General features: G+C 55.7%; 4 protein-coding genes across 9 annotated transcripts in view; 1 reads left to right on the forward strand and 3 right to left on the reverse strand.

The window, feature by feature from the left end:
* RNF123 (ring finger protein 123) overlaps nucleotides 1-7,136 on the forward strand; it is a 47,222-nt gene extending 40,086 nt beyond the window's left edge. For all 4 annotated transcript variants that reach the window (XM_063164452.1, XM_063164455.1, XM_063164454.1 and 1 more), the window contains 4 exons: nucleotides 5,789-5,931; nucleotides 6,294-6,388; nucleotides 6,488-6,573; nucleotides 6,677-7,136. In XM_063164452.1, the coding sequence (XP_063020522.1) occupies nucleotides 5,789-5,931; nucleotides 6,294-6,388; nucleotides 6,488-6,573; nucleotides 6,677-6,776 (424 nt within the window). In that variant the 3' untranslated portion in view covers nucleotides 6,777-7,136. The remainder of the gene's footprint in view (nucleotides 1-5,788; nucleotides 5,932-6,293; nucleotides 6,389-6,487; nucleotides 6,574-6,676) is intronic.
* Nucleotides 1,619-4,030, reverse strand: AMIGO3 (adhesion molecule with Ig like domain 3). The gene has a single exon (XM_063164456.1). The coding sequence runs from the start codon at nucleotides 4,028-4,030 to the stop codon at nucleotides 2,504-2,506; it is 1,527 nt and encodes a 508-aa protein (XP_063020526.1). The 3' UTR covers nucleotides 1,619-2,503.
* Nucleotides 7,137-7,188: 52 nt separating the features above from the next.
* GMPPB (GDP-mannose pyrophosphorylase B) lies at nucleotides 7,189-9,459 on the reverse strand. Of its 2 annotated transcripts, XM_063164457.1 has the most exons (8): nucleotides 9,285-9,454; nucleotides 9,139-9,219; nucleotides 9,017-9,065; nucleotides 8,269-8,570; nucleotides 8,114-8,192; nucleotides 7,892-8,019; nucleotides 7,528-7,710; nucleotides 7,211-7,400 (listed from the first exon to the last, which is right to left on the reverse strand). In XM_063164457.1, the coding sequence occupies exons 1-8, from the start codon at nucleotides 9,411-9,413 to the stop codon at nucleotides 7,269-7,271; spliced, it is 1,083 nt and encodes a 360-aa protein (XP_063020527.1). In that variant the 5' UTR covers nucleotides 9,414-9,454; the 3' UTR covers nucleotides 7,211-7,268. The 2 variants fall into 2 exon arrangements, with proteins under 2 accessions (XP_063020529.1, XP_063020527.1); XM_063164459.1 differs by lacking the exon at nucleotides 7,892-8,019 and having other exon boundaries at nucleotides 7,189-7,400; nucleotides 9,285-9,459.
* A 670-nt stretch (nucleotides 9,460-10,129) lies between these two features.
* The window catches only part of IP6K1 (inositol hexakisphosphate kinase 1), a 36,910-nt gene continuing 21,057 nt past the window's right edge, over nucleotides 10,130-25,982 (reverse strand). Inside the window, exons 4-8 of one of the 2 annotated variants that reach the window (XM_063164461.1) lie at nucleotides 18,168-18,485; nucleotides 15,784-15,994; nucleotides 14,984-15,165; nucleotides 13,482-13,657; nucleotides 10,130-12,628 (exon numbers count right to left, since the gene is read on the reverse strand). In XM_063164461.1, the coding sequence (XP_063020531.1) occupies nucleotides 12,119-12,628; nucleotides 13,482-13,657; nucleotides 14,984-15,165; nucleotides 15,784-15,994; nucleotides 18,168-18,390 (1,302 nt within the window). In that variant the 5' untranslated portion in view covers nucleotides 18,391-18,485 and the 3' untranslated portion in view covers nucleotides 10,130-12,118. Of the gene's footprint in view, nucleotides 12,629-13,481; nucleotides 13,658-14,983; nucleotides 15,169-15,783; nucleotides 15,995-18,167; nucleotides 18,486-25,982 lie in introns of both variants that reach the window. The other variant, XM_063164460.1, reaches the window with a different exon arrangement.

Genomic DNA, 25,982 nt, shown 5'->3' on the forward strand with positions numbered 1-25,982 from the left:
GGAACGTGTGAAAAGCAGTAGCAGGACTTTCCTGGGGAGAGGCAGAGGGATCCCTTGAGGGCAGCACGGATACAAATCTCAGAGCAAGGCCCTGGAGAACGAGCTTCAGCTTTCCTGAAGGGATAGGAGAATTGCAGCCAGCCTAGGAGAGCTCTCCTGGGCTCTTCCAGGCTGATGTGTCCCTGGAAAGGCCCCTGGGAGCTTTTCTTACACTCCCTGAGCTTTCCCCAGTCTTCAGTCATTATCCTCAGCTGAAGATGCAGGTTTGCAGGAGCACTAATGCCTGGTGTTGGCAGTGGGGAAGGGGGAGATTTTTGGGGAGACAGACAAGAATGGTGATAAAGGATGGGTAACACCCACTCTGGGTGCTGGGGCCCAGAGCAGCACTTCATCTTTCCTTCTGGAGGAAGGTGTGCTCAGAGGTGGCACATGCTCTGCCTGGGCCTGGCTGCAGTCAGCTGGGTCTCTCCTTTTCCCAGACATTCCCAGGTTAAATTCAGACCTTCCCTCCCATGGGATCCCTGCCATCAGCCAGGGGTGATGGCAGCATCTCTGCTCCACCCTCAAGGTGCCGCTCACCTCTGAGTCTGACACTGCCACACCTCGGCAGCCCCCGTGTGGCTGGCACGGCGTCCTGGCCCGTCAGGACACTGCACAAACACGAGGTGACAGGGCCAGCGAGGGCACGGCCAGCGGGGCTGTCGCTGTGCATCCGTCACCCCCGGCTGCCGCGGGGCAGGAGCTGCACAAAGGCACGGCAGGAGCGGCCTGGGAGGCCAGGCTGCCTCGGGAGAGCTGCTCTCCCAGGCACTCACCCCTCCCTGGATGGGGGGAGGAAAATTGACAATTTATTTGGGCACAAAGTTGATGTTTTGCTGGGAAGAAAGCTGCTTGTTTCCTAGGCAGAGAAGTTGAGAGGATGAGTGCTAGTGTGGTGCCAATGCCACAATGCCCTCCTGCCAGTCACGGGGCTGCCAGCAGTTCCTGGGACCAGAGCTCAGCCATGGGAGGGGGATGCAGGTCTCTGAAGGGTCCTGGTCCCCCCTGTGCTGCATGTGATGGCCACACGCTCCTGCTCCAGCTGTGGATGGGACACTGGTGACTGGCAGAGGGGTAGGATACCCTTATCCCTCTGTGGGATCAGACAAGCATTTTGGGGGGACAGAACCACTCCCTGTTTCAGGAAGAGGGAAGGGTGGGTGCCAGGAAAGGCAGTGTAGGTGAAATGAATGGGGGGCTCCATCTGCAGGGAGCACCAGGGCTTTGCCAAAGGCATGTCCCATCCCTAGTGGTTTCTTTCCCCTGTATCTAAAAGCCTGCTTGTTCCTTTTGGGGTCTGGATGTGCCCTTTTGTCAGTCAGTGCTGCTCCTTCCCCAGCTCCCAGGCATCATTTAGGGGCCCTGCCCTCCCAAGGACAAACCACTGTGTGCTTCTCTCTCACCAGCAGCACACCAGCAGCACATTTAACTCCCTTGCCAAGGCCACCTGAAGGCCATTTGATGGGAACAGGATGCTCCCTGTGCCAGGCCTGCAGGAATTCAGGGCTCCCTCAGCCTCCCACCACTGTGCCCGTGAGCTGCACATTGCTGCAAGGGCAAGGAGACACTCAGCCCAGCGTGAGCTTAAAAAAATAGGCATTTTTATTCCAATGGAACTAGAGAATTACGGCCCAGGAGAGGGGAGGATTACTCACATTTATCGATAGGCTGATTGGGTTACTGCCTAAATAGCTGTGCTCGAGCAGCGTGTCCGCCTCAAGGAGAAGCAGCGGGGAGCGCGTGGCGCGTCGGGGACCTCGGTGTCCTTGGTGGCACTGAGCAGTGCGGGCTGGGGCGCTGTGGCTCGTCACCTCGTCCTGCCTGGATGATTTACAGCTTCTCGGGAAGCAAAAGCTTGGAAGGTTTGCTTGGCTGCGTGGCTGGTCGGGCGCTGAGCTCCATCCCTCCTGCACGGCCGTGTCTGGGGAGGGCTGTGGGGGTGTGTACCCCCGTTTGTGACAGGGTCACACTGCCCTGCTCTCAGCCATGACATGCTGATGGCGCGTGCTGACAGTGGCATCACCAATCCTGAGGACCTGGCATGAGCCAGGACAGTGTGCCACTTGTCACAGCTATTCCTTAGCCTGGGGGGTCTGTGGCAGTGATGTCAGGTTGGGCATCTCCTGCCTGGGGACATAACAGACCCCCAGGCCTGGTGTCACATTAGCAAGGGCAGGTGCCCAAATGAAGGGGTGTTTCTCCAGCATGCTGGGTTCATCAGCATTACCCATGTGCTAACAAGGCCGTTGCCAGCAGATTATGCAAGGTGCTCGTGCTGGGCACCAATGTGCCCGTGGCCCCGAACCCACCAGGAGCCCGTGGCTGAAGCAGTTGTGGGTGATGTCAGTCACTCCCGTGGGTCGTGGTCAAGCCAGGAATTCAGGATTCCCAATAATCCTGATCTAGCAGCGATGGAGCAGACCAGCTCTCAGGAGGCCTCTGCTCTGCTCCCAGCTCTGTCCCACTAAGATACAATGGGGGTGTCAGAAAAGACAGAGCTGATGGACTCTGAGTCCGACTTGAGCTGCAGGACCTTGGGGTGCTTGGGGTCGGGGAAGTCCTCGCCGAGGGCCAGGCGGATCTTGCCGTTCTGTGTCTCCCTGATGGGCTCCAGGAACACGACGTGTTTGTTGGCGCTGGCCTTGCGGTGCGGCCCGTCGGTGGCCGGGGGAGTGGTGCTCAGGATGGAGGACTGGGCGCTGCACTCCTGCGGGGGGCTCAGCGGCGCCGGCCTCCTGCAGCAGCCCAGGCAGCGGCACGGCGTCAGGTACAGGTAGATGATCACCAGCACCAGGCTCACGATGCAGCCCAGCAGGGTCGTGAGGCCAGTGCTGAAGGTCTCCCCAGCTGCCTTGGGGTAGAGGACGGTCACGTTGAACTCGCACATCCTGCTGAAGTTGTAGGGGCTGTTCATGGCCAAGCCCACGTAGACCCCCGAGAGCCAGGGCTTGGCTGCGGCGATCCTCAGGCTGCCGTTGCGATAGACCTCCAGGGAGCGATTGCTGTTCCCTGGGTGTTTGATGGGCTCGTGGCGAGGGGTGATCCACATGGAGGTGCTGGCAGCGTGGGGCAGGCTGCTGTTACTGCTGTTACAGGCGAGCAGGACGGGCTGGCCCACCACCACCTCCAGGTGCGAGAGGTGTGGGTCTTCAGTGCTCGCCGAGCAGTTCTCAAACATATCTCTGTGCTTGAGGAACTTGATCAGGGACCGAGGCACGTGGTCAGACACCTTGCAGGTGTGCTCCTCTGAGAAATCTTTCACGGAGCTGAAACCTCGCTGATTCCAGCGCTGAAGCATCAGGTAGAGCTGGCAGCTGCACCTGATGGGGTTGTTGTGCAGGTACAATCCATTGCCGACGTTTTCGGGCAGAGCTGCCAGCACCTCCACGGGGATACTGCTCAGGCTGTTGGAGGAGAGGTCCAGCGTGCGGAGCTTGTGGATTCCCAGTCCCTGCACAGCATGGAAGGGGAAGGTGGTCAGGTTGTTCCAGCTCAGGTAGACTTTCCTCAGATCGCTCAGCTTGGCAAAGGCATTTTCATCCACCCGCTTGATGTGGTTGTCGTAGAGCAGCAGCTCCTCCAGGCTCACCAGCGCCTCGAAGTAGTGCCTCTCCACAGCTTGCAGGTGGTTGGAGGACATGTCCAGGTGCCGCAGGAAGGAGGCGTTGTGGAAAGCCCGCGGAGAAAGGTCCCGAATCTGGTTGTGGCTGATGTGGAGGGCCTCGAGGTGCGGGAGGGCGGCCAGCCAGTGGTCCTGGAGCTGGCTGAGGGCGTTGTGGCTGAGGTCTAGCGTGGTGGTGGTGGGCGGCAGTGCCCGGGGCACCCACCGCAGCGTCTGCCGGCTGCAGCTCAGCAGGTCGGAGGTGCAGATGCAGGTGTTGGGGCAGCGGTGGGGCTGCGGGGAGGCTCGGGGGGCGCACAGCTGGAGCAGCAGCAGGAGCAGCTTTGCCACCCGCGGCCACACCGAGTCCGCGGTCGCCGGCGAGGACATTGTGGCGGGCAGGAGCCTCCGTACAGCCCCGCGGCACGGCCAGGCTCGATGAGACGCGAGAAAAAATCTGCCGCCGTCTTTCGTCTCTCCCTCAGCGCTGCCTTGGCTCTACCAAGCATCCACAGGCGCCCTTTTGCACCCCGCGAAAGAGGATCCCGATTCCAGCCGTGGGGCTTGAGGAGACCCAAAGGGCGGCATCGCCCTGCCCGGCCGTGCCGCGGCTCACCCGAGGCTGCCTCGTACCTGCGCTGCCGGGGCCCGGCCGGGCGCCGCCGATCAGCCCCGGGGGGCCGGGGTGCCCGGGCTGTGTCTGTGTCGGGCTGGGCGGGCGCCTCGCTGCCTCCCGGAGCTGCTCATCCCCGGAGTGCGAAGTTTCTCAGGGCTCAGCGCCGCCGGGGCACATCCGCACGCTGCGACCTCCGGGGAGCCTCCGGTGCGGCTCCGTCCCGGGCAGCATCTCCGGGAGCTCCGGGAGCCGATCCCGCTCCTGCCCCTATTTACGGGCGGGCGGTGCGCGGCGAGGGGGCCGGGCGGGATCTCATTGGCCCCGGCGCGGGGAGTGGTGGCCCTGGCCGGTCCCTGTCCCCTTCCCTGGCCGCGGCCCTCCCTGCGGGTGGGCAGAGGATGCGCAGCCAGCACCGACCCTGCGTGGTCGCTCGTCCCCAGGGGAGCCGAGGACCACTGGCCGCACCGGTGTGCAGCCGCCGGGGAGCTGAGGATGGAGGCTGTAATCCATAGAGCGGCTGCTCCGCCGCTGCCCAGCCGCTGGCAGAATGCTGGAATAAACCCGTCACCTCTGGGAGCCCCTCGTGTCACATCCTGCACCAGGCTGCGAGTGGGGATGGCGGTCGCCTCCCCCCAGTGCTGCTTGTCTGCCAGCCGCGGTCCGTCCTGCTCCCTAATCCTCAGCACCCCTCGGGCTGGGGACCCCCAGCACCCCCGGCCCTGGGCTGAGCGAGGGGCTCAGCCCGGTGGGGTCCCCACGGCAGAGGGGGTGCCGCGGGCTGCTGACGGGGGTGGAGTGGCCGCAGGGTGAAGGACACGCAGGAATGTCATTATCCAGAGCTCAGGCGGTTTAGTGGGAAGAGGAGAGCTGGGGAATTGTTTTCCATTAGGGCAGCAAAAAGCTAATTTGGCGGCTGCGGCTGCTGCGAGTCAAGGGGCTGTTAACCCCCTGCGCCCCGGCTCAGCCTGTGCTGACTGGCTGCTCCTTTGCCCCTCCTGCCGCTGGGGCTGCTCTGCTTGCCCCTGGGCCAGCCACGGAGCAGCTCTGCTCCTGCCAGGGACTGTTACCAGGCACTGGTGCCCGAGGGAGACACTTATTAAGGCGACCTTCATCCGTCCTGGCTGTGCCCACTGAAATCAGGGAGGGCCGTGACTCCTCCCTCCTGCCTTTTGGGGGGACCCGTTTGCCCTGAGCGCACCCTGAGCTGTCCTGTCGGTGCAGGAGGGCCCCAGTCTCCGTGTGAGGCTCTGCAGAGCATCTCCCTTGAGGTGCTGTGACCAAGGGCAGCGCTGGATGCCTCAGCTGCCCTGCAGCAACCCCAGGCTCAGGCACTGGCCCGAGGGCTGCAGCCTCAGCAAGTGCAGAAGCACCGCATCGATCCCTGAGCCTCTGAGCCGGGGTGCCAGAGGGGGAGGAGGAGGAGGATGGCTGCTGCTCTTTGGCTGCATCTGAGCATGGAGCAGGGGGACAGCAGCTGGAGGTGCTGGTGTGGGAGCACAGGGGGGTTGTCTGAGCTCTGTGTTCCCCGGCAGGACCGAGCGCGCCACGGCGGTGCTGCTGGCAGATCCCTGCTTCCAGCTGCGCTCCATCCAGTACCTGCTGGGCCACGCCGAGCCCTCGGCCCTGGCAGCAGCTGCCCCGGCCACGGACAAGCGCCACTTCTCCCTGCACACCTGTAAGTGTTGGCACTGCACTGGAGATGGGCTCTGCTCACCTCCCAGCCACAGCTGGGGAGGGGAATGGGGCTGCTGGTGTCTGTGTCCCCTGCAATGGGGCTGCTGGTGTCTGTGCCCCCTGCAACATCCCAGCCCTTTTAGTCTCTGGGCACAGGTGTCTATGCCCTCCTCCACCACGCCATAAGCAGCACTTTGGATGGGGATATATCCAGTGCCAGCCAGTTGTTCTGCCCTTCTCAGTGTCTGGTGCTCCCTGTCCTGCTGGTCCCCAAGGGCAGCTGCAGCCCCTGTTTATCACTGAGCAGCCTCAGGACAGCCTGAGGGTCCCATTCACCCCCAAAACACCCACTTTCCTCCCCAGACACAGAGTACATCAGTACTGAGGAGCTGACAAAGGTGGAAAAGATGCTGAACCATCTGAGTGAGGAGTCCAAGCAGGCAGCTGCAACCACACTGGTGAGTCCTGCCCCTGCCCCAGCCCCGTCCCAGTCCTTGACAGCAGGCCTGGGACACGGGACTTTGGATGGCCCTGCTAACTCCTGGTAACCCACACAGCCCACCAGCGAGGAAGACCTGTGCCCCATCTGCTACGCACACCCCATCTCGGCCATCTTCAGGCCCTGCTCCCACAAGTCATGCAAGTGAGTAGCTCCCATGGGTGACCTCCACCAGGATGACTTCAGCCCCTGGCCCTGCCCTGTGCCACATGGGTGGGGGCTGATGCTCTTTCCTCCTCTGTCCCAGAGCCTGCATCAACCAGCACCTGATGAACAACAAGGACTGCTTCTTCTGTAAGGCCACCATCACAGGGGTGGACGACTTCACCAAGCCAGCCAGCTCGTAGAGCCCAGCCCCACGGGCTCCCCCAGCGGAGCGGGGCAGCCCCCCCGCCTCACACTGCCTTCTCCCCAAACCTTGCCCTGCTCAGGCTGTGGCACCCTCGCCCAGAGGGTCAGGAGCCAGCACGGGGCAGCAGCGTGAGGCGGGAGGGCTGCAGGGTGGGAAAGGCAGGTGCCCAGCAGCCTGCCTGCCCCAGGGGCCGTTCTCAGGGAGGGGAGCCCAAGGCCTCGGCTCTGCGGCAGTGCTGGGAACACACGGCAGCCCCGGGGCCAGGGCAGGGGGCTGGGCTGGGCATTTGGGCTGTTAACTTGCCCCTGGCTGGGGGCTGACTTCATGAAAAGCAGCATTAAATTATTCTTCCTTATGTGGTACCCTGAAAGATGGGAAAGGGAAGGCCCCCGCTGTTGGGGCCGCACTCAGGTGATGCTTAACAGTAAATGGAAATATAAATATTTAATCCAAGGAGAGCTGGGAGCACAGGGCCTGCTGGGGGCTGCTACATGATGATGCGTGGCTCTGGCACAGACTCGGCGATGGATTTGTGTGGCAGCACATTGGCCCCGTTGAGGTAGAGCTCGTCGTTGACGATGACGTCCTCGCCCAGCACAGTCACGTTCTCCATGCGCACCTGCCCAGAGAGGCCCTGTCACACCCCTGGGCTCGGGCTGCTGCTCCTGCCTGCAGGGACCACAGCCCGAGGAGGTGGGAGGGCAAGAGCTGAGTCCCCATCCCCTGCAGGGCACCCGTGTCCTCACCCACTGCCCCACGGAGCAGCTCCAGCCCACGATGCAGGACTCCAGCCAGGAATGGGAGCGGATGCGGGCCCCTTCCAGCACAGTGCAGCGCTTGATGCGCACCCCGTCCTCCACCACCACGCCGGCCCCGATCGTCACGTTGGGGCCGATGACACAGTTTGCCCCAATCTTGGCACTGGGGTCCTGGAAGGAAGAGGGCCCATGCCAGGGTCGGGAGGGCAGACAGCTCTTGGCATAGCCCATGCCACTTGGCCAGCCAGGGGAGAGGAGGGCACAGCTTGAGGATGGCAGCAAGGACAGTGGTGGGACAATGCAGAGAGCTCATGAAGTGCCCGGGGCTGGTGTGCTGGGGGCTGGCACTTACCACCAGCACATTGCCCACGACACCGGGCCCCGAGTGCAGCTTCTCAGGGTGCTGAGCCCGCAGCGCTTGCAGGTACATGCACATGCCCGTAAGGAAATCCTTGGGCTGCCCAATGTCCATCCAGAAGCCTGTGGGGACAAAGCCACGGTGACAGCCCCCAGCGTGAGGGTGGCAGCGCAGGCAAGACCCCCGATGCTGCCTGCACTGTGCACGGGGCCTTACCCTGTAGCTCCATGGCGTAGAGCTGCCCGTCCTGTGCCATGGCTGGGAAGATCTCCTTCTCGATGGAGGTGGGGCGCAGCTGCGAGGACGGGGCACAGGGCTGAGCAGGGGGCACAGCCCCTCAGCCCGGCCCAGCCTGGCACCCCAGCTCATACCTGGATGCGTTGCAAGATGCCAGGGTTAAATATGTAGAGGCCAGCGTTGATCTTGTTGGACACAAAGACGCGCGGCTTCTCCACGAAGCGGCAGATGCGGCCGGTGTCGGCCTCGCACACCACCACGCCGTACTTGGCCGGCTCCTCCACGCGGGTCACCACCAGGGAGCCCTCGCCGCCGTGCTGCCGGTGGAAGCGGGCCAGCGCCGCGAAGGGGAACTCGCAGATCACGTCGCTGTTGAGGACAAAGAAGGGCTCCCCGTCCTCGGCCAGCAGGTCCCGCGCCAGCGCCAGCGGCCCCGCTGCGCGGCCGTGAGTGAGGCCGCAGGGTGAGCCCGGGTCCTGCTGGCCCCACCTCTGCCCGGCCCAGGATCCCTCCCGAGTCCCCAGTCCCTCTGGATCCTCACCCGGCCCGCTGTCCCTGGTCCTGCCCATGTCCATCCTGGCATACCCCTCCTGATTCCCCTGCTCCTGCCAGCCCTACCCATCCACAGTCATGCTGCTGCCCATGGTGTCCCACTGCCGGTGTCCCCCAGCCCTACCCATCCATACCCATCCTCATGCCCACGATGTCCCCCAGCCCTACCCATTCATACCCACCCTCATGCCCACGGTACCCCCTCCCAGCATCTCTAGCCGTGCCGTATCCATGCCGGTGTCCCCCCGTAGCACCCGCCCTGCTGTCCCTGGATCTCCTCCATCCCGCCTGCGCCCGCCCTCCAGCCCCAAGCTCCCGCCCGAATCCTACCTGTGCCCAGCGGCTCCTTCTCGTGGGACATGGAGATGCGGATGCCGAGCTGCGGGCACAGGGTGAGCGGCGGGACAGGCCGGGTAACGGGGGGAGGAGGGAGGACTCGGAAGGGCTCTTACCCGTTGTTCCTGCTCCCGCATAGCGGCCTCCAGCGCGTCGGACATGTAGCTCACCGCCAGCACCACATGGCTGACGCCCGCCTGCGGGAGCGCGGGTCAGCCGGCGGCGGGGCGGCCCCCGCGCCCCCCGCGCCCCGCGCCCCCACCTGCCGGAGAGCTTCGAGCTGGTGGAGCAGCACCGCCTTGTTGCAGAACTCTACCAGCGGCTTCGGCCGGCTCAGGGTCAGCGGCCGCAGCCGCGTCCCGAAGCCGCCAACCAGGATCAGCGCCCGCATCCCCCGCGTCCCGCGTCTCACGCCAGCGCCCGCACCGACACGTCAGCGCCGGGCGCACCGGGCGCGTCACGGCCGCGCAGCAGCGCCCCGCCCCAAGACACCGCCTTCCTGCCCGGGCCCTACCGCCCGCCCCGAGACACCGCCTTCCTGCCCGGGCCCTACCGCCCGCCCCGAGACACCGCCTTCCTGCCCGGGCCCTACCGCCCCGATGCACCGCCTTCCTGCCCGGGCCCTGCCGCCCGCCCCGAGACACCGCCTTCCTGCCCGGGCCCTACCGCCCGCCCCGATCCACCGCCTTCCTGCCCGGGCCCTCCCTCCGCCGGCTCCTCCCGCCCGCCCGGCTCCTACATCCCGCCCCGATACACCGCCCCGCCCGCCCGGGCCTTACCGCCCGCCCCGATACACATCCCTGCCCGGGCCCTGCCTCCGACGGCTCCTACCGCCCGCCCGGGCACTGCCTCCGCTGGGCCCTACCGCCCGTTGCCGACACACCGCCCGCCCCGCACACTCCCCCGCCCAGCCGGGGCCCATGGCCGTACGGCCGGGTCGTTGCTGCAGCCACCGCACCCTGCCCGGGGCGCCCTCGGGCCGCAGCAGCCACGGGGCGACCCTGATGAGAGCAGAGCAGCGGCGGCTGTGGCGGGGACGTTCATCCAAACCCCCTAAACCCGTCCCCAAGGTTCAGACGGCGGGAGAGGCAGGCACGGCACGCCGCGGACAAAAACAGATCCTTTAATGGTTTTTGGTTCTCTGTGAAGCACAAACAGGGTGGTTATTCATGTAAAAACAAACGGGGCCAAGGCTATGTACAAGCTGTGGAGTCCCACCGCGGTGGTCCGAAGGGAGGGAGGCGGCTCCCACTGAGCACCGGCAGCGTGGCCCATCCGTCACGGCCCGGTGAGGCGGGGAAAGGCAGGAATGAGAGCGGGGGACAGCAAGGGGCTCTCCCGGCCTGGCTCACCCGAGCACAGCCCGCGGGGACAAGGACATGCAGAGGTGGGCAGCGACAGGGCCAGGGAATAATGCGGCTCTTGTGGGTACCTACACCCCTGCACTCACCCAGCCTCGCTGCCTCCTGCCAACCTGCTCCCTGAAAATCCTGCGAGTCCCGGCAAGGTAGGGACCCGCAGGAGCAATGAAGTAACCCAGTGCAGGGCAGCGGGCCATGGATTAAGGTCCTTCTCCAGAGGATGGAAGGGGAGCAGTGGCTTGGGCAGGCTTTGAGGAGCTGGGAGACAGGCAGAGAAATGGGGCAGCTCTCCTGTCCCCTTCCACACCAGCGCCACAGACCTGTGCCTGAGATGTGGCAGCCGTGCTTTCCGAGCGGCCTCTGCGCACACGGAGTCGGCACACATGCGACATGCGAGTATTCCCCAAACAAGCATCCCTGAAGTAATTAAAAAAAACCCCAACCCTGGCCTTGTGGGTACACAGGGTCATGGTAATGCCATGGAGCAAGTCAGTGAGAGCAGGAGGGAGCAGCCAGGGCCCCAGCACAGAAACAGGAGCTGAGGTGGAGCAGGGTTCGGTCCGGTACCACCAGGCCACAGTATCAAACGTTAATTCCTCATCAAAGGAGGCTGGGGACATTTATTCTGGGAGACACTGACTTCATGAAGCAAAGCTGAACAGTCAGGCAGTGGTACTGAACAGTCAAGACAGTGGCTCTCACTGCTCAGCTGGGTCACCCCCTCACCTGGCCTCTAGAGACCCTCAGGGAGGGGATGGGGATCAGCCCTAAGCCTCAGCCTCCCCTTCCACCACCTCCAGACCTGTTGGAGAGCAGGGCCTGGGGGCAGAGGGTCCCCAGGGGAAGAGGGCAGCTTTGTGCTGGAGGGACATACTCTGTACTTTACAGGAGGGGAAGGGTTGAAATGGTCCAAAATGCCCCACTGCAGCTGGGGTCATGTTAACTGCTACAGATACTATTGCTAGCCCACGAGCTGAGCGCTTTCAAGACAGTGGTCCAGGGCAGAGTCACTCCTGCAGAGCCCTGTGCCTGCCCATGCCATGCCATGCCATGCCATCAGGGAGCACGCAGACCCCAGGCTCGAGCACAGCTCCACGTGTGTGGCATTCCCTCCGGGCCACAGCTCTGCCAGGGATTGCATTTGGTCATTTCATTTCCGTGTTTGGGGTAGATACTCACAGTGCCCAAACAGCAGAAAAAGGCAGCATCAAAAGCAAAGCCCCATTGGCAAAACCCAGGGCAGAGCCAGCAACACCAAACACAGGGACTGGCACCTGACTGCTCACCGGGGGCCTCACAGACGCTGCCAACCTCAGGCAAGCGCCCTTTCCAATAACTCAGGAGAAATTCAAAGGGGAAGCTCCTGAGACAGAAGGCTCCTCACACCAGAGCTCCAGCCTCATCAAGAGCCCTGGGCTCTCCTGCTTTCTCCTCCCTATGTCCAGGTCCTCCCTCCAGAACGCACATATGACGAGCAAAGAACCGGGACACCTGACACCCAGCAGACACCTACAGAGCCTCCTGCAGAAGGCAGAGCAGGTGTGGTCAGAACCATCGGGCAGCACGAGGAGTTCTTCCATCCTGCCTCACCTCAGCTCTTCTATCCAAGTACATTTAAAAAACAACAGAGCGATACAGTTGTTTAAAACCAAATTTGTCTGTGTTTTTCCTGTGGTAGTGGGTGGTCTTGTCTGCTCCTGCCACCAGGACAAGAATAAGAGGCCACAGCTCAGAGCTACTGGTCTTCCTCCCGCATCTGTTCCATGATGTTGATGAGGCTCTCCAGCCCGAACACGTAGCCCATGTCGGGTCCGTCGTGCACGGTGGGGTCGTCGCGGAAGCCCTTGAAGGTGCTGTGAGCAAAGTCAATCATGCGCACGTCCACCTTGGGCTGGGCCGAGGAGCCGGGCTCCGAGCTGCCGCCCTCCTGGAGGCTCTCCGGGCCCGGGCCCTCCCCGCGCTTCAGGCGCGCCTCGGGCCGGCGCTCCAGCGGGGTCCCCGCGCGGCTGTCCTTGCCGTCGTAGATGATGAGCAGGGAGCTGGAGTAGAAGCGGTAGGAGGCCTGTCTCTCCAGAACCGCCTTCAGGCTGCGCAGCTTGGCCAGCACAGGCTCAAAGAGGTCCTTGCGCAGCTCGATGCCGTTGTGCAGATACTGGTAGAGGGCGTTGCGGAAGCCTTCGATGGAAAGGCCGCGCCCGTAGTATTTATTCCTGCATAAGTAATGCCCCGTGTCCAGCTGATAGACCTGGAACACCAAAGGAAATGCACATCAAGTGGGAGCAATGGGGTATGGCCACGCAGAGAGCCCTGAGCTGTCCTGCACACTGACAGGGCAGAGGGAACTCATCCTATCCCCATTATGATTGAGTGGGAGCAGGAGACAGCTCTGCCTGTTCCCTGCATCCCAGAGCAGCTCATAGGTGCTGCCCAGGGACAGACTCAGGATGCCTGAGCACTAATCCTCCTCCAGGACACCCAAAAGGGGCTCACGAGTCCCAGTGCCCCAAAAAGGCATGACACAACTGACCCCAAGAGTTAAAAAGCCAAGTCTTACAGCAACTCAGACAATGCTCTGGCAGCAGGAGCTGCTGACACCTATTGCCAGCGATCACAGGGCAAGTGATTAATGAGGAGCCCTCATTGCTTCAGAGTCTGTGGGCAGAGATTTGGGTTTACAAGATCTGGTTCCTTCAGCAGGTGGGGAAAGGAGCGATTATTGCACAATAGCAAATCCTTGTGCACAGGCCCAGGCACAGCAAAGCAACTTTTTAACAATCAGTGCAGTATAGAAGGAAATGCCAGACACTTCCATTCCCAGGCATTGTGATTCTAGCTGAACACCAAGCAACAAAAATAATTTTATTAGAAAATCCCCTAACTGTCTGTGAACAAAGGAACTCTGCACAAAGGAGTCTATCTCAGGGAACACAGGTTCATTTGTTTTAGGCTTAGAAATGAAGACAAAAATAGCATGAATGCTGCTGTACCTACCTGCAGAGGGAGGTTCAAATTCAGTGCTCAGCAGGAAACACTAACTGGGAGGCTTAATGCAGCTGTGAAAAGGAAGGTACAGCATCTGCAGCCTGGGGGATCCCTACCTGCATCCCACACACACGCACACCCAAGGTGGCAGAAGTGCTCTGTTCACACTTCTTCATCTGCCGAGCAGCCTTCTCCTCAGAGGCATCATCTCCGTGCTGTCTGGTCCCCATCTTCAGATCAAGCACACAGGGAAGCTTGAAGTGATGCACCACGTTCTCCAGCAGCAGGAACTCTGGGATTTGTGTCAAGGAGAGCTCACCCACCACAGACACCCGAGGGCCACCACAGACAGGGACCTGGGCCAGCAGGAGATAGGGATGGACAACAAATGTGCAAATGCTCATTCTATTTGGTTCATATAGGAACCAAAGAGCAGACAAGACAAACAGCTTGGTGAGCTGAAGAAAAGGACAAAACCCAAACAGTGGACTCAGACTTTCACAGCTGGGAGGAGGAAACAGCCTAGAAAGTGGAACAGCCAACAGCAGGAAGGTCACATGCAGTTGCACTGGAAATTCAGAGGGGAAACTGAAAAGCAAAACATTGGTGTCAGGAAGGACATAGTATGCCAGTAGGAACTGCTGATCCATTAAGAGAGAGCTTAAAGTCTAATCAAATTAGCCATTTGACCATATGGATAAACAATACAAAGCCCACAGACTGAAAACTCAAGGGCCAATTAATGGTAGGGTTGGCCTGTCCAGAACAGCAGCACTGCCCAACACACAGGGGGGAGCTGAGGAGGTGACAAAGCCAGGAAACAGAACAGCAACAGGAGCCCTCTGTCACCAGCACACAATGGGCAAGCCCCTGCACTGGGGCACAGCACTGAGAACACACCCCAGGCACTCTGTACACCAACCTGATCCAAAAGGGGGAAAACACCCCAAAAGTTTGCCCTAAGGAGTCTCACAGGGCAGAGATCAACATGTAAAATCTGAAATGGCAACCAGAGCACAGCTGGATTAAACGTGCAAGGGCGGAACTGTGTTTGGTTTAGAAAGAGGAACTTCATAAAAGTAAGGAAGTGTGCTTAAAAAGGAGAGGGCAGCCAAAGAGAATGACTTCTCTGCAAGTGATGCAAGCTATTTAAAAACAAAATCTGGAGTCTCCAAGCCAACACTTGAGAATTGGAGAAGGAAGCCCAGGCAGTTAAAATGATGAATACAGCTATTAAAAGTAAGCTTGTTTCTATGTGAGGAAAACAGAATCCAGGTGAAACAAAATAACCCTGCAAGCTGGCAAGTTTAGCAAAGGCAGGAGGAGTCATTTGTGAAGGCACAGAAAACAAACCCATCTTCAACCATATGAAGAGGTCAGTCAGACTGCCTGAAGATGGACTGAGATCTTTAGGGCCCCTTCCAATCCGAACCATTCTATGACTCATCAGCGTCACAGTATGGGAAGCAGGAAGGAACAGCCGAAAGGAACATGTAACTCAACTGTGGCTGAGCACAGAAATGCCAAGGGAGATGCAGGCCTGGCTGCCTCAGGCACAAACGGGTGAGGGCAGGGCAGCAGCAGCCTGACCCACCCAGCTGTGCCTCCCAAAGGATACTGTACAGCTTCCTGTCCTTGGACTCGGAGCGCATGCGGCTCAGCTGCTGCTTGTGGCAGCGCAGGCTCCAGGGGTTATAGCTGATCTTCTCAGAGCTCAGCCCACTGTTCCCATCCAACATCTGAAATGGAACATCTGAGTGGATGTGCAAGTCCACCCTGGGACTCTTCGTTTCCTGGATGCTGCTGGTGTAAAGACAGAACAAACCTGCCGGTTAGAATCCATCAGTTCTTCACACACAACTGTCACATCCTCCCCTGGCACGCAACCATCTCCTGTTCCTTCTCCTGCTGCACACAATGCAAATCTTCTAACAGCAAATCCTCACCAATACCCTGGGCTGTGGACCCATGGTCTATTTAATATCTCTGCTAATAGAGCAAACAGGAACACTTGCTCTGGTCTATTTAATATCCCTACTAATAGAGCAAACAGGAACACTTGCTCCTCTGGAAGCTCTGGCTGGGTGAGGTAGAGGACCCATATTCAGAATATCCTGGGAATAAATCCCTGGGTTAATAACCAGGTGGGCTGAAGAGTGTTCAAATCTGCTCTGTATGCTTTGGTTCCACATCTGATACACTGCCAACACTTACCCTGTATCAGAAGCATTTCATATGGATGAATTGGTCCTGAACCCAGCAAAACTCCTGACACACTCTGCAGTGCCAAAATCTGCTGGGCTAGCAAGTGCACAACAGCCTGGCCACCTTAAGGAATTGCAGAACATCCTCAACTAAAGGAATAAGGAAGGGAGATCTCCCAATATTCGTGTTGTCACTGGGCCCTCCAAGCTTTACCTTTCGGTGCTGTCACTGGCCAGGCCAGGCTTCTCCTCCTTGTGCTCGGTGCCGCTGCTCGACCTGTGGAGGCTGCGGCGCGAGTGCTTGCGCCGTGGCTGGTCCCTCTCGGGCAGATCATCCTGCTCCAGAGCCTCGTTCTCAACGTAGGGGTAGGCCACCAGGTTAATGTAGCCATCACTGTCTCCCTCAAAACACACAGACACCACACCTGCCAGGGAGAAGCAACACGTCAGTGCTCCTGGAGGAGGGAATGCGCAACCATTATCAACCAAATGTTCTGCAGGAGAGAGGAAAACGCAGCTCACAGAGAAGCAAAGCAAGCCCAGAGCAATGGAAGAGGGGGAAGCTCTGCCACCGCAGGAAATAAGGACAAAAGTGCAGCTGGTAGGCTGAGGGTGTGATTTATTTCCTTCCTTCAGTCTTGCAGCAAATGTCAAACTGGAGAGAGTCAAGTACAGTCTGCCAAGATGCTGAGGGGAGCAAAGCATGTAAAATAAAATCTGCTTTGTTTGGGTAAGTACCTACGTCCTGCAGAAGCATTCCTGCCGTTGACAGGGACATCACTGGCCAAGCAGGACTGTGCTTTCTCTGCTAAAGGAGCTTTCCAGCATCAGAGCAATGAAGTACAGAGCCCTAAGGCTGAGGTGACAACTGCCACTCTTATCACAAGCCAGCCAGTCTCACAAAAAAGGGATCTGCAAGGGCCCAGGCCTTCCTAGCAATAAAAACAGGGGGCCCTGGAAGCATAACTACCTCTGCCAAGTGCAGGCAAGCAGGACCATGTGTCCTGTCCAGTTTCACCTTCTGAAGGCTCCTGGAAAGCACCACAGTCCAAGGGAAGTTACAGATCACCCCCAGCACAGACTCAGAATGTATCTGGCCAGCCACAGAGCAGGACTGCTGACACTTCCAGTTAGGGCTGACATCTTCATTTCTGGGACTACTGCCCCAGCCTGAAAATGAGGCCATCAGCCCATCTCCTGATGTGCAATGACAAAATGTTTCATTATCTTGTCACTAGTATTGACTAGCTGCCAGGAGTTTCAAATGACAGATGCACTGAATCAAATTTCTCACAAACATGAGGAAACCTTGCCCTGCCCAGCTGATGCAGGCCATCCTGTTCTCATCCTTCTTTTCTCCTTATCTGCACAGGACAATGCTAAGAAGGTTCAGGTGGCTGAAACACGACTCCAGAATGTCACTACATAAATGCTACTCCAAGTGCTGCCTGGATGTGCCCAAGATACCTCTGTGAAGTCTTACAGTAACATCCAAGAGCTCAGACAGAAAATATCATACCCAGTGTTCCTCTCCCCCAGATCAGTAGGAAAGATTTCCAGGACTATGAGATTTCATCCTGTGCAGTTTCCTCACACTGAGAAGGACATGCACATCCATGCCATTTAGGGTACCAGGAAGTAGTGACCTCAAGAAGACAAGAGTCCATCTGCACTATCAGCTTCAACAGTTTTAAACACACCTCCCAAAGAAAAACTCCCATCATATGGACTCTAGGAACTCCACAGGCTTCAGTGGGATTTCTGATGGGACACTAGAGCACTGTGTGCCCCCAGAATGGCTGGAGGGTTAAGAGAGGACCCATCTGTTGCAGACTGCTCCCCTCACTCATGACAACCTGTGTGCAGACACGGGGAGGGAAGCTGATCAGGCTGCAGCCAGATGCAAAGGCAAGACCCTGAACAGATGGTGGCCCAGCTGTCTGTAAAGCCTCACCTTCCCAGTGCCACAGGGAGACAAAGCAGCAGAGGGAACAGGAGCACTGAGCCCCCCAGAAGCCTACCTGATCATCACCCTGAGCACAAACACACAAGGCTGGAAGCCGATCGAGCTTCTCAAAGACACAGCTGAGCTGCCAACCTCCTACAATGACACAGGCACTGGAAAATTCCACTCCTTCAAAGCAGCTGGGGACAAGGTTGCACCTCAGCACTGGGAAAGCCATACTTCCTGCTTCAGCAGCTTGCTGCTATGGCTCCATAAAAGAGATGGGATGAGGAAGTAATAAATTACAGAACTGGAACGTGCAAATGCTCATTCTGTGATCTGGCTTCATTAGCTCAAGGTCAAGGCTGTAATTGACAATAACTTGGTAATAAAACTGCTTCAGTTACACATCCATAACCTTACACTTTGGACTACAACTGTCACACTGCATATTCTCTGTCTAGAAAGAGGAGAACATTCAAGTCAGTGTGCCTCCCAAAAAAACACCAAGACTTCCTCCTTTCCAAGCGCTGCTATCAAATTGCCAGCCCGCAAAATGGAGTTTACAAAAAGCAATATGACCCCAAAAGACAGCAAGACAGCAGCCGCTGCAGGAAAATGGAAGGGCAGGTTCTTCAAGGCTGTAACCTCACCTTTGTACTCAGGTGTGAACTCCTTCATTTCTGGGGGCAGGGACTCGTAGAAGCGCTGCTCCCGGGTGATGAGGGGCTTGCAGACGGTGTGGTCGTCGTAGCGCATCATGCTGCTGTGCCCGCCCACCTGGTGGATGAAAGGCTCCAGCAGGACCCCCCGGTCTCCAGAGCGAGTGGCATTCTTGCCATACTTGCCCACTTCCATGGTTTGACAAACACACATTGCGTTGGGCACCCGTTGCACTCCTGGAGCATGGGGAGAGCCACATGGGCTGGGAGGGGTAGCTCAGCACTGGCAATTTGCTTCCTTGCAGTGATCTGAAAGAGCAAGAGGTTCCTGTTAGTAAAGGACTACTTACACTCACTCCTTGTTCGCTTGGAGAAGTTTATGTGATTCTGTTTTCTGTTTGTATCCTGCTCGCTCCAGCACGCTCCTCACCACCTCTTTAATCCTACAGGTAAACACACACTAATTAAGAGGCAGTCCCATCCAGAGCTCCTCCAATAGGATTGACAGCAGACAGGGAAAGGAGGAAATAGAGCTATTTTAAGCCTCCCATCTTTATAAAATATTATTTCCTTCCCTGTTCATTTTATTACTAAGGCAATGGAGCAGACTGTGAGCTATAGCCCACACCTGCCTATCAGTATTGGTGACTGACACAGGCAGTACAAACACTTCCAGAATCTGAAATCTCCTTTCTCATGCCTCTACATTTTTAACAGCCAAGTAATTCCTGTTCACCTGCTATTGTCACAATGTTTCCTCCCTTAGTGCTCACTTCTCTTCAGGCACTGACATGAAAGATGCAGAGTAAGACAGTCATTCTGTCACTCTGTGTGCTGGAACTGAATGGATTCTGCTCACATTCTCTCCTTTATTACTCTCAGCCTTTCAGGACAATTTTCTAATGCTTTCACAACACCTATATGCACAACAAGGCCCTGATCTCCAGAGGTAAGCAAGATATACCACTAAATCCAAATGAGATTACAAGTGCTTAAGAAAAGCAGATGGTCTTTTAGTGTTTGCAGAGTGCCCAGCACAGCCACAGGATGATGGAAAAGTAAAGCTGCACAAATTCTCTCAGATGACTTGCCCTTTTTCTAGCTTAGATCACAGCTGCCCCTGAGGCTGCTGGGGAAATGTCACAGGATTTCCTCACAACGATGAGTTATCCAAATGTTGGTACAAGACCCAAGTGGTGACTGCAGTTTCCGAATGCACCAAATTTCCAGTTTCTTCACACAGTGTCAGCCAAGGGCAGTAATTTAAGAACTGAGGGATCCTGGAGGCCTGAGCAGGGGACACGGCTCAGGCTGTTCCTCAGCTGGCCACGGGATGTCTCTGCAGCTACACAGCACTGCCAGGCCGGGGGAATTCTGATGAACACGAGCTCATCTCCCCCGCTCCAATTCGGCCATGTCAGAGATGAAGCTCAAGAGATTCAAAAGGAGGGGTGATGATACTTCATAACACGTTTAACCCAATCCAACCCAAATTCCCCACAGCAGGACAATGCTTCTCTCTCCTTGTCTGCTCCCTCCTGCTTGCTCCCTCGCCCTGGGTTTTTGGGATAGCATGAGTGTACGTACATTTGAGTTGAATCATCTCGCTGATCCCATGGAAAACATTTCCTTTTGTGGTTACATGACCACACCACCACATTCAGTGCAAGGGGAATAATGTGAATATTTAGCTGGCTTTTAAGGCAGGGGTCAGGAAATAGGAGGGGAAAACCCCACAACACAGATAGTCCCTCTCTGTAGTAACTCATGTCAAAGTCTGTTCAAGGCATCCCTCAAACTCTGTCTCCAAAACTCACTCAGAGTCTAAGCTGGATCACAAACAAAAACATGCTGGGGATTTCTCTCCTCCCTCTTATTTGCTTTATCAACAAGAAGAAATTTCAGCAGCAGACACACACGTTTTAGTTGGGTTTAACACAGTTAAAATCCAAGAACAAGTGAGGTACCACCATCTGCAAGAGGTCAGCATGTCACAGATTCCAGACAAATCTTTCACAGACTCAAGTCTCCCTTTCCTAATGCAGTTTCTTGGATTCAATTTCTTTTATTTTGCCAATGACTAAAGCAGAGCTTTCAGCTATTCCAAACAATACAGAGGACAAACGTAATTTCACACCTTCCTGTAGTTTAAACTTCACAGGAAAGAGAAATACAAAATTTATCTGTGTGACAGTTGCTGTGCTCAGGAGACATGCACATGATGCTCAGGACTGCAGTCATCCAAGGGCTGCTGGGAGATGGCTGTGGCCACAAAGTGTCCTGGGCTCACAGCCAAGTACCCCAGCACCCCCAGGAAACCCCAACATGACAAATGTGGGTGTGCAGGCTGCCTGGGAGGAAGTGAAAGCCATAAAACCAAAACATTCTGAGGCTGTGACACAAGAGAAGGAGCTGGGCATCAGGTGAGGGGGGGTCCAAAGCCAGATACAACTGCTCTGCACATGCATCCACACACTCTAGACAAACAGCCCTACAGGCAGTATTTTCCCATGTTCAAGTGAATGTGAGAAAAAAATATTTTGTAGCAAGCAGCATTTTGGAGGCATTTGTAAAGACGAAGATTTCCATAGGGCTTGAGAAAGAGACACTTCATAGCTCAGATCCAGCTTAGTGTTTTTCATCAAACTAACTCAAAGTAAAGGGTTACTGCTAAACATGGACACTATCCACAAACAAAGACAGAAGAATCCCAGCCGTTTCAAATGAATATAAAGCAGAAAACTATTTGAAGTCCTAAATATTACTCACCCTTTGTCTGTTAAACAAAAGCATGAGTTCAACTATTTTAGCTGGCTTATAAAATTCAAAGTCCTTCCAATTAAACTGCAAAACACAGTGCACAGTCTAAGAAACAGCTTCAGGGAGACCAGTTCATTTAGGGAGATCCTTTGGTATCTCCCACCACCACCACTGCAGCTCAAGCAGCAGTGAAACACCCAGGCCACTTGAGCACCCCCTTCCAACAGAATGATCTCTCCTAAAAAAGACAAAGTCTCCCCTGAGCTGGAGTCAGGAAAGGTGGGGGGTGGGGTTTAGGAGCACAGTTATCTGTGACTACACAGACATACAACCCCCCATATTTCATTATCCTCCCCAGTAACAGACTCTTGCACTGGAACAGAATTTGCTCCACAATATTTACGTCTAGACATCTCTTTGTCAGTGTATCTGCTCCAAGTCTGATCTGCATACCTCACTGTTTAAACACTTCCTGGCAATAAGATCTGCTTTCTTGTAGTAACACATTTCCAAACAAAATTCACTAAGACATCCAAGATAACTCTGCTCTTCCTAACCCATTAAGTGGGGTAAACCCTGTCCTCAAAACTAGGAGATGGGAATCACCCTCCAGCAGGGAATACATCCCTTTGTAGAAACAATGCTGTGCTCTTGAAGACCCAGAGATCTCTAAAACATTACTGAACCTGGCTGAAGACTACAGGTGTCCTACCAGACCAGCACCAGACCCAAGGAGATGCTCCTGCCAGTTCACAGCACCAGAGAACAAGAACAGCAATGTCCCCTCTGAGGGTGCCACTTAAAGGAGACAGAAAAATGAGCCTTGGATGTCACCACATGAGGAGAGGTGAGGGCAGGGAGCTGCAGAGCCATGGCTGTGAGAATTACAGCTGAGCACCCCAAGATGCTCGCTGATGTCCCTGCTCTCTGTAAGCCATCTTGTACAGGAACACTGGCAACGCTTCACGACTCACTGGTGAAGCTACTTCCCTAAATAAAAGGAGAACAAAAGCTTTAAATTGTGATGAATCACACAGCAGAACACTGCCTGCCCTCAGCAGCTCGCAGGACTCCGGCCCCAGGCCCTGCCGTAAGCAGGGCTCAGGCAGATGGCCACTGATGGCTCTGGAGAGAGGCCACGGGCAAGGGATAAATACAGACCTCAACGTCACCATGACACAAGCTGGACTTCCCCTGAACAGCCCCAGAGCACTCAGGAGCAAAGCACAAGAATAGAAAATACCAGTATAGCAAACAAGAGGAGCACAGCATTTGGTCAATTGGTTCCTGGTGAGCTAGACTCATTAGCAAAGGAAAGCAGAAGCATCTGTGCTGAAAAGCAGAATTGTTTCTACTCATGCTGGATTGGATGAGGTATGAGAAGAAAATCCAGTCTAAGAAAGTAAAAAAAAAAAAGTGTTTCCCACTGTGCTATGAGATCAACTTCCCAGCACAAAAGCAGGTTTGAAACATGTCTGTCTAGTCAGCAGTAAATGGAGATGAGCCCTGGGACCTGGGCAGAGAACACAACTCTCCAGGAACCTGCAGCAACACTTAGGAGGTAACCAGAAACATTTGGCCTTGGTGACATGCAGGAAGCTACAAATTTTCCTAGCTTACTTAAGCACATAGCTTTGAATCCTCAGCCTTCTCATGCATCTCGTCCAACTCTTGAACTACTACCAAATATCCTTTTTGGACAGGCTGCTCTCACCATGACAAGTGTGGCTCATCAGACTGAGGCCAGGAAGTGGAACACAATCTACATACATGCATCCAAAGTGGAACAGAAGTCTTAGGAAAAGCTGCTCAAGAATGCCAGCTGAGGAGGAGAATGCAAACAGGGAGGAAGTGCAGTGCACAGGGGCTTGGAGAGGACAAAAGCCACAACACGCATGCTCCACCCTGTGCCATGAGCTGAGCTTCCTTCACCAATCCTCTTTCTTCCTCATCAACAGGGCACATATGCACCAACTGCTAAGTATTCACAAGGAAAGAGCCTGATCTACTTAAGATAGAGCTTGTCTGAACCTAGGGAAAGGGAAATAAAATTAAGCTTATAGTACAAGTCCTTAGACATAGCCTGTGTTTCTGGCTCCTAAAGATCTGAAGGAAGACTGCAGGTTTTAGGTGGGAGAGTTAATTTTCTTCCTTATAACTTGTATGGGGCTGTGGTTTGGATTTGTGCTGAAAACAATGTTGATAATAGAGATGTTTTAATGGTGGTGAGCAGGGCCAGCTGAATCAAGGCTTTTTCTGCTTCTGACACTGCCCCACCAGTGAGGAAGCTGGGGGTGCACAAGAAGCTGGGAGGCAGCACCCCAAGTGGCCCCAGGGATACCCCAGACCATATGGTGTCAAGTGTAGCATACACAGATGGGGAAAGAAAAAGGAAGCAGAGATGTCTGGAGTGATGGGCTTCTTTTCCAAGTCACTGCTCCTGTGATGGATCCCTGCCTTCCTGGGGACAGCTGAACACTTGCCTGCCCATGGGAGGTGGGCAATGAGCTCCTTGTTTTACCTCCCTTGTGCCGGCAGTTTGCTTTACCTGTTAAACTGCCTTTATCCCAGCCCACAAGTTTTGTCACTTTCACCCTTCAATTCTCTCCCTCATCCCACCAGGAGGAAGTGAGTGAGTGGCTGTGTGGGGCTGGGCTGCCAGCTGAGGTAAAACCACAGACTACTTGTGCCATACTTCTAGCACACTGATCACAAAGCTTCAGCACTTCTGCCAGCAGCCTTGCAAGACCAAGAATTTTCTCCTCTTCTTTTGCTAAGAAAGGAGCGGAAGCAAAGCCTTTTCAGCTCCTTCTGAGAAAAGAGAGGCTGAGCCATGTACTTGTAACTCTGGCTGGGCTGCTGAAACCACTCACTAAAACCAGTGTGGAGATCTGGGCTAAAACAAGGCTTTCTCTTCTCAGAGGCCAGATTAGCAAGAATTGCAAAGGCCCTTCTGCTGTCACCTACACACAAAGCATGGCAAGCTTGTAGGGAGGGATGAGGTACTGGGAGTCCCTGTCAGGGATTCAGACCCAGGACACAGACAATACCCCTTTTCTCACACTGGCACACTACTGTGGTAGCCTCTCTCTCTGTTTTTATCTTCTTTTAAGCCAACTCTTAGCACACAGCCATTAACAGGGAAGGTCTGTCACATTCAGCAACATATGGAGCAGGTACTCTGCAACATTTTGTGAACACCTGCCATGCAGCTGTCTGTACACAGGGGTAACCCAAGCTGGGGCTCAAATGGCCTCTTCCAGCTTGCATTCCTGTCTGGCCTGATGCTGGACAAGCTGCCACTGCTGTGATAAGATCACACTGGGGAGCAGTGGAGGACTGTACATAACAGGGATGATATGATTTAATTCCCTTGCTGCTCTTTTCTCTAGGCTTCCCCTTCCTCACTGGAGAAATGCACCACACTGGCAGGAGGGCACAGGGACCTGTCACTCCTTGTCACTGCTGTCAGTGTCACTGCAAAGGCTGCAAGGAGGGCCAGCCCTGGTCTGGTCATCACCACTCTTTCCTCTCCAGCAGGAGGGGGGGATGAGCAAGAGGGAGCAGAGCTGCTGAATCCTCCTGCTGCACCTTGCCACAAATACACCCTGCCTTGGTGGAGAAGGGCACCTTCCTCCTCTGTTCCAAAGCACTGGCTGCAGTCCAAGCCTGAGAGCTTCCACAGCAGCAAGACCTGACAGAATATGTACAACAAAAGGTTGCTTTATCAGTACCAGCCCAGAAGACTTTTTTCCAAGCCTGTGCCTAAGAGAGCAGGGTCATCCAATATCGGCTTTGCATTTCATAGGGGAAATGAGATTATGACACATGCTTTCTAGAGAGGGGCTTAGGGAAGATCAATGCTTGTGAGGCCTCATTGCTCAGCTTTCTGTGAGCTAATTTCTGGCTTCACATCATTTACAAAGAGGAAGAAGTCTCCACAGGTTACCTTTAAATTATTCCATTGCAAAAGCTGGCTGTTCAGCACAGCTTTCCAATCCAATGGTCACACACACTTCGAAAGGAACATATTTTCAACAGTTAAAAGCCACACTGAATCAACCTAACCCACCAAGAAAAGACATTTTTTAAAATTTACATTAGTGCAGGGACTCAGAAACTCATCAACAGGCAGAAAATTGTCCCTGCATTGTCAGCATGACAGGGAGAAAGGAAAAAAGATTCATGCCATTCCCACTGAAGAAGCCTGGCTCAAAGACTAACTCAGAATTTGTAACTCAATTTATGAGCTGGATAAGCAGAGAGAACAATTTCACCTCCTGTCTCAAAAATCTTATGTTTAAACTTTTCATCTAAAATAAAGTATACCTACTCTTCATCTAAAATAAAGTATACCTACTCTTTAGCCACAGACCTTGGCCCCTTCCCTGACAGTGAGGCTTAAATAAGGCAGCCACAACCCTAAGGAAGTCCTGCACAGTCATCCAAGTAACCACCCACACGCCTCCCCAGCAGGAAGATGATGGAATGACTATGCTGAGTGCATCATGAGGAGGAGTCCATTCAGAAACTGCACTTTCATGTCAGCTGTGGGTACCAAACTCTACAATCTCAACAGCATCAGAAGGCAGGATGGAGGAGCAGCTGAATGCAGCACAGCTGCTGACAGCAAGAGAGTGAGTCAGAGCTGGGGATGGCTGTGCTGAACCAGAGCACAAATGCACAGTGAGCACTGCTGGCAGGAAAAGGGAGGGGTGAGATTTTGTGGGAGCATGGGCACAGCTCAGCCAGATGGGTGGCACAGGGAAGGGCTGCTCAGCACTGGGGAGCTGCCCCACCAAACTGAGGAGAATCCACTGCAGGCAGGCAAGCAGGTCCAGGTTTGTGTTACAGCAGGGGTGAAGAGAACAACTGGCACCTCCTAAGTTCTCACCTCATCTTCTCCTCTCTTAAAATGCCCCAGAAGACCTTGAAGGCATCACACCAGAGCCAAGGAAAACAATCTGGCCTAATCTCCTACAGAGTAACTGCTGGCCTCTGAGCTGAAAGGTGCTGTCATCACCCACATGTGCCAACACCTCTGGA

Source organism: Melospiza melodia, chromosome 10 (assembly GCF_035770615.1).
Source record: "Melospiza melodia melodia isolate bMelMel2 chromosome 10, bMelMel2.pri, whole genome shotgun sequence".
NCBI classification, from domain to species: Eukaryota; Metazoa; Chordata; class Aves; order Passeriformes; family Passerellidae; genus Melospiza; species Melospiza melodia.